This window comes from Microtus ochrogaster, linkage group LG8 (genome assembly GCF_000317375.1).
Source record: "Microtus ochrogaster isolate Prairie Vole_2 linkage group LG8, MicOch1.0, whole genome shotgun sequence".
Lineage (NCBI taxonomy): Eukaryota > Metazoa > Chordata > Mammalia > Rodentia > Cricetidae > Microtus > Microtus ochrogaster.
The window spans coordinates 21,037,356-21,044,421 of record NC_022033.1 but is presented as its reverse complement, the minus strand read 5'-3'; the positions used below and the strand labels follow the sequence as shown (position 1 = coordinate 21,044,421).

At 38.1% G+C, this 7,066-nt stretch overlaps 1 protein-coding gene across 1 annotated transcript in view; it reads right to left on the bottom strand.

Annotated features, from left to right (window-relative positions):
• Window positions 1-7,066, bottom strand: part of Rbl1 (RB transcriptional corepressor like 1) — a 64,530-nt gene that overhangs the window by 15,145 nt on the left and 42,319 nt on the right. Inside the window, exons 17-19 of the mRNA XM_005363028.3 lie at window positions 4,223-4,399; window positions 2,358-2,429; window positions 1,474-1,552 (exon numbers count right to left, since the gene is read on the bottom strand). Of these exons, the coding sequence (XP_005363085.1) occupies window positions 1,474-1,552; window positions 2,358-2,429; window positions 4,223-4,399 (328 nt within the window). The remainder of the gene's footprint in view (window positions 1-1,473; window positions 1,553-2,357; window positions 2,430-4,222; window positions 4,400-7,066) is intronic.

Genomic DNA, 7,066 nt, shown 5'->3' with positions numbered 1-7,066 from the left:
CCACAGAGAAACCCTGTCTTGAAAAACCAAAAAAAAAAAAAAAAAACCAAAAGCAAACAAAGTCCACAAAATAGGTAAGGAATCCAGGGGCTTTTGCTGCTCCTCCTGATTTATACTTTTATGTATTTCACACTACCTCAGGAATAATATGCTTAAGTAAAAAGAAGTAAATGTGGCCTACAAATCTTGAATAGTCAAATTCTGAAAGATTATTAAGTGGTTTACACCTGAAATGTATCCCATAGGCTCACAGTTAAAACCTTGACTCCCAGCAGGTGGCACTATTTTGGGAGACAGTGACAATTTTAGGAGATATGGCCTAGGTTAAAGGAGGAAAGTCCTAGGAGGTGGGCCTTTAGTTATAGTTAGTCCCAAGGTCCTCCCATTTCCTGTCTGCTGTTACCCACTATGACGTTTACCTCCTGACAATCCAGAAATAATGACGTTTACCTCCTGACAATCCAGAAATAATGACGTTTACCTCCTGACAATCCAGAAATAATGAAGTCAGTTGACCATGGAACAATAGCTCTGAACCCATCTTGTCTTTTTTCCTTTCCTTTTTAAAAATGGTTTCTCTCAGGTATGTTGCTGCCACAAAAACTTAGCACAACAGGACTGTTGACTGAGATCGTCAAAGTTTAAATCCTAGTACACTGTTTTTGTTAACCTTTCCTGCTGCTGTGAGACAATATTCTGAAAGCACTTAAGGAGAATGGCTTTGTTTTTCCACATGGTCAAGGGTATAAGGCCATCACGACAGGAAGTTCAGGCAGCAGGTCATGCTGCACCCACAATCAGATACAGAGATTGATGGGTGCACACACTCAGCTAGCTTCTCATGCAGTTTAGGGCCCCACCTCAGGAAACAGTGCTGCTGCTTTTCTTTGCCCACTTCAATGAATCTCCTTATGACAATCCCTCATAATCATGCCTGGAGGCTTACTAGGTGATTCCAGATCTTGTCGAGTTGACAATCAACACTAACCAACCCAACACTATAGGGATACAGTGTTGTGCAATTTAAAAATTGTCTTTAGATCTGAGAGTGCAGTGCAATGGTAGAGTGCTTGCCTAACATGCTTAAGACTTTGGGTTTAATCTCCAGAAATATGAGAAATAAGCGGGATGTGGGGGTTGGAGAGATAGACCAGTTAAAAGCATGTACTGCTCTTACAGAAGACACAGTTTGGTTCCCAGCATCCATATTGGACAGATTACAAATGCCTGTAACACCATTTTAGGGAATCCAACACCCTCTTCTGGCCTCCACAGGCACCTACAATCAGTCAGTCTCTCTCTCTCTCTCTCTCTCTCTCTCTCTCTCTCTCTGACATACACACAAATAAACAAATCTTTAAAAACAGTGAGAGAGCATTGCTCACTTCTCCTACATTATGAGTCCACATATGATACCTACTATATTGCAGTCCAAGATTTATTAGGTATAATATATTAAGTTGGATAGCTTACCACCATCTGTCATTTCACAATCACCACTGTATGCCACAACTTCTCTTGGAATACTTTTCAAGAGAACACTCCTATACACCTACAAGCCAGAAGGGGAAGGATCATTCAGTCACAAAGAGATACAATTTAAAATCTAAACAATAGCAAAATCAAGTCAGTTAAATAATTCTCAGATGGGTTGTTATCATCAGGAGTTAAAATTGGCCGGGCAGTGGTGGTGCATGCCTTTAATCCCAGCACTTGGGAGACAGAGGTAGGCTGATCTCTATGAGTTCAAGGGAAGCCTGGACTACAGAGCAAATTTCAGGACAGCCAAGGCTATACAGAGAAACCCTGTCTTGAAATAACAAAACAAACAAACAAGGAAGGAAGGAAAACAGATTATTACTAGTCAAGTGTGGTGATGCACACCTTTAATCCCAGCACTCAGGAGGCAAAGGCAGGTGGATCTTGGTGAATTTGAGTCCAACCTGGTCCATATAGTTAGTTCCTGGCCAGCTAGAGCTACATAATGACACTGTCTCAAAAACCAAAACAAAATAAAACCCAACAAACAAATAATGAAATATTATCATTATATATAATAAAAGATATATACCAATCTTTTGCTAGGTTTATAGTGAAAAATGTCTCCTCCTAAAATGAACAGCAGTTACCCCAGGATTTGTGAGAATATATGCATGATATGGATGAATCAGAGTCAGATTTCCTGGCTTCCATTTACACGGTCCTTTAACAAAAGTATTTCTTGCAATTACTGGCATCCACTAACCAGAATATCCAAACTATAGTAAAACTATCACGCAAATACTTCTTATGACTTGTCAGCAAGGAAATGGCACAAAAATCTATTTTTGGACAGTAATAAAAATAATGTAACTCACGTGACTATTAGCTTGGGGCTGATTCCTATAACTTTTCATTATCTCTTGAAAAGTTCTTTCTTCTTTTGTTACCTAGGGGGAAAAAATTACAAATATCAATTGCTATTGAAAGAAAAAATGGCTCTGAACAAAAACTTCAATTATAGCTTATTATTGAGAGCAGTCTTGCAGAAAGCCATTAACCCCAGGCCAATCCATGACTAAAAACCACATAAATTTATGATTTTTGCTATCTTTAAAGTTCAGGGTTTGTGGCCTGTGGGGACACAGTTAACAGTTTCATTAATCAAAAAGCACTAGAACTTGTATGATAGAACTATATTGAAAATAAATTTTTACAAAAAAACAGCAGAAGAAAACACAGACCTGATAAACCCCCTGCGGTTTCTGGCTTTATTACTTTTAAGTACTCTTTTAAAAGGAAATTAACCACCTACTATCGGACAGAAATGAGAGAACTGCGTAGTTATTGTGGAATTAGATTGAAGGTTTTAAGACAGTTTGCAAGGGGTTCTAATACTCAGAAGTCACAGGAGGTCTAAGAAAAGGAAACAGATCAGTGACCCAAAGAGGAATCCATTCTGTTATCTGTTATCACAACATCAGCTTCAGTTAATCCTTCCCTAATTCACTCACTGTCCATTAGCACTGAACCCATTTTCTATAATGATGACTTAGAAATGGAAAAGCCTCAATTCTTACAGATTTCTGGAAAAACACAAATGATTTTAGTTAAAGGATTTATCAACACTCTGTACAGAGATTTTTTAAATTTTATATGTATGAGTGTTTTGTCTACGTGAATGTCTATGTTCCAAATGCACATCTGGGGACCAAGGAAGCCAGAAGAAGACATGAGATCCCCTAGAAGTAGAGTTACAGGAGGTTGTAAACAGCCATGTGGATGCTGAAAATTGAATCCAGGTTATTCAGAAGAGCAAGCAGTACTCATACCCACTGAGTCATTTTTCCAGCTCCTATATATCAGTTTTAAAGAGGTATTAGACAGGAAGGTCACAAGAGTTTGAAAACATACCCTTTGCCTCAAATGCTTAAAAATCCGGTCTTAAAATTATATACATTGGATAAAATTGCTAGTTTGGCCAATATATTGTCAAAATAAAAGTTATAAATAAATATTTCTCATATATGTCCAACTCTTAAGAAACAAGCAAGATATGTTATTTTGTGACCTAAAACATGGTGTAGCAACTAAAAGCAAAAACTATTTGCAAAGCCACATGATATAAATCAAAGAAAGGCAAGCAATATAGAACAGAGGCATCCTACACCAAATCATGAATGAAGAGGACCTGTGTTGTCACTTACTGGGTAATTTTGGCCAAATGACTTTCAGTTCTGGGCCTTACCCATCTAAATGTAATGCTCACTTTCCTTTTAAGTCTTATATCAGAGATGTCACAGGCAGAGCGGGAAATGTGCTAGTCACAGTTCCCAATTTCTTTAAACCAGTGTATTCTTTTTTAAAATCTTAAAATTTAATTTGTGATAATGATGATGTGTATGTGAACTCAGGAGCACATCTGACACGTGTAAAGATCAGAGAGCAATGTTCAGAAGTCAGTTTTCCCTTTCTCCCCTTCCATTGTGGGTACCAGAAATCAAATTAAGGCTATCAGGCTTATCTCACTGGTCCAAAGCAAACTGTAGTCTTATCAAGTGGAAAAACTGATTATTATTAAACTTACAAGACAGTCCAGACAATGTAGTAGCTTGATATTATTTATGGTAAGCAATATTGCTTGTAGCACAAAAGGAAAACTAAGGATCAAGTTCAACAACTTTTTATAGATGCTTCAAGTTAAGACAACTAGGGCAAAGACCTTTTCCTATCCTATACATACTTTCGCCATGATGTAAAAGGCACACAGAAGGAGCTGATCCAAATGCCGATCTTTCATTAAATCAGGGCAGTGAACTAAAGTGAATTCAAAACATGTCCAGATCTTCCTTCGTAACTCATTAGAAACATCAAGTTTTAAACATAAATCACGTAAGCGCACACTTGCCAAATGATAGACCTAAAGTAGAAGAAAACAAACACATAATTATAAAACACATCATTTCTCAAGTTTTTATGTCTTACCATGAATATGGGCTTATAGGCCAAGGTTAGAAAACAGGCAGACTGTTAATTACCAAATCATCTAAATTTCCTGTTTTATAGCATTAGTTCGCTGCTGAATAGAGTATAGACAAAAGCAAAATTCTCAAAAAAGATCATGCCTATTACTGTAAATGCCACCATGTAAAGTAACAAAAAGTAAAGACATGGTTTACCTGCATCGTAACTATTATGACTTCAAACTTTTTCAAGTGTTCAGAGCCCCTGTGTGTTCTCTTTGGGTTGAAGTAAAATTGCTAGAAGGTTTAATATGCCAGGTAGTAAAGATCTGAACTTTCCTGAGCCTGAAAATGACTCAGGAAGCAAAACTACTAAAAACAAAACAAAACAAACAAACAAACAAAAAACAAAAACAGGTCTCCTGGGGTTAGAGAGATGGCTCCATGATTTAGTGTGCCTGGTGCCTGAGGAGGCCACAAAAGAGTGTCAGAGACCCTGGGATTGTAGTTAGACTGTTGTGAGTCAGTACCTGGGTGGTGGGAATTGAACCTGGGTCTTCTGGTAGAGCAGCCAGTTCTCTTAACTACTGAGCCATTTCTCCATCCCCTAAATAAACATTTTTAAAATAAGGTAGAGAGTGATTGAGGAAGACATCCAACATTAACCTCTGGCTTCCATGCATATCCGCACATGCATATGCACATATACATATTCCAAAGAAAAAAACTTGCCAAATTAAGAATTTTTATGCATCAAAGAATATAATCAAAGAAAAACAACCCCTGTGGAGGAAAAAAATACCTGAAAGTCACGAATCTGATAAAAAAAAATCCAGAAAGGACTTCTGTAATAATCATAAAAATCCAACGAAAGGTAGACAAAGGACCTGAACAGACATTTATGCAAAGATATATAGAATGACAATAAGTTACTTAATATTAGTAAGCAGAGAGATTCCAAAATCCAAGCCAGAGATGGCTCAGTGGTTAAGAGCACTGACTGCTCTTCCAAAGGACTGGAGTTCAAATCCCAGCAGACACATGGCAGCCAATAACAACCAGGGCTATAACTCCATTAACAAAGGATCTGATCCCTTTTCTGGCCTCTGGGGGCACTGCACAAGTATAATACACAGATATACACACAGGCAAAACACCTATATACATAAAAACAATTTAAATGTAAAATAAAAATGAATATACAATGCCCTGGTTCAATACTCAGTACCCCAGTCCACAAAAAGGAGATGAACATCCAAACGATGATGAATTATTACTTAACAATCATGTGTCTTATTTATAAAAGGAAAATGGTGAGTTCCACTGTTTCTCTTCTTTGAGGACTGATGTTTCTATCACTGACCATGCAGATCTTAGTGAAAACTGAAGGTTAAGTCCAGTGACACCACTGAGAAAGTAAAACAGCAAGAAGATGAACCAAGTTCTTTCACTACAATATCTAAAAGAGACCTTTTCTTGTTCCTGTTCCAGGGCTTCAGGGGTGGTGTCTTAGTTTCCCCTTTCTTTTAAGCCTTTAACATGTTTCATTGCACTTTCAATAAAGTTGATGTATTTCTCACCACCAAAAAAAAAAAAAAACCACCAAAAACCTGTTCATAAAGAGACCATGTACATTGGTACTAAGACTGTAAAGTGGTATAGTCATTGCAGAAAACAGAATGGCAGTTGTCTAAACAAATAAATATTGAGGGCTAGGTCATACAATAGTTCAAGTCACTAAAGTGCTTGCAGTACTAGCATGAGAATTTGGGTTCAGTTCCCAGACTAACTTAAAACAAAAATCAAAAAACAAAGTATGGTGGTAAGCATTTGTAATTCCAGTGTTAGGAGGTGGAGCCAGTGGGAATCCCTGAGACTTGCTTACCAGCCAGCCTAGCTTATCTGAGAATTCCAGATCAGTGAGAGGCTCTCAAAAAAAAAAAAAAAAAAAAAGTGAATGGCACACAGGCCAAGGTTGTCCTCTGGCCCACGGCTCCTGACACATTAAATACTGAATTACTATCCCACTTCTAGGAATAGACTTGAACTAAAAGCAGAGACTCAATGCCAATGTTTATAGAAGCACTACTCATACTACCAAAAAGCAGTAACAACCCAAACATCCACCAACAGATGAGTAGATAAACTGTGGCAATATATACACAGAACTGTTGTTATTCAGTTTAAAAACAGAAATTCCCACATATGCTATCACACAGATGAGTGCTGAAGGTGCACTCAGAAAAAGCCAATCAACAAAGACAAACCATTGTGTGACTTCACTAAATAGGACACCTTTCAAACAGGTAGTCAGATTCAGAGACAAAAAACAGAATGGTGAGTGCCCAAGAGCAGGAAGAAATGGTGGTTTCCTCTTTGATGAGTAAAGAGTTTCAGACACTTAGTGCTATGAACTTTGAGGCCGGACTCCGTAAACATAGCAGACAATGGGGACTACTGAGAACTCAAGAACAATGGCAATGGGTCTCTGATCCTACTGCACGTAACGGCTTTGTGGGAGCCTAGGCAGCTTGGATGCTCACCTTACTAGAAATGGATGGAGGTGGGGGTTCCTTGGACTTCCCACAGGGCAGGGAACCCTGATTGCTCTTCGGGCTGAGGAG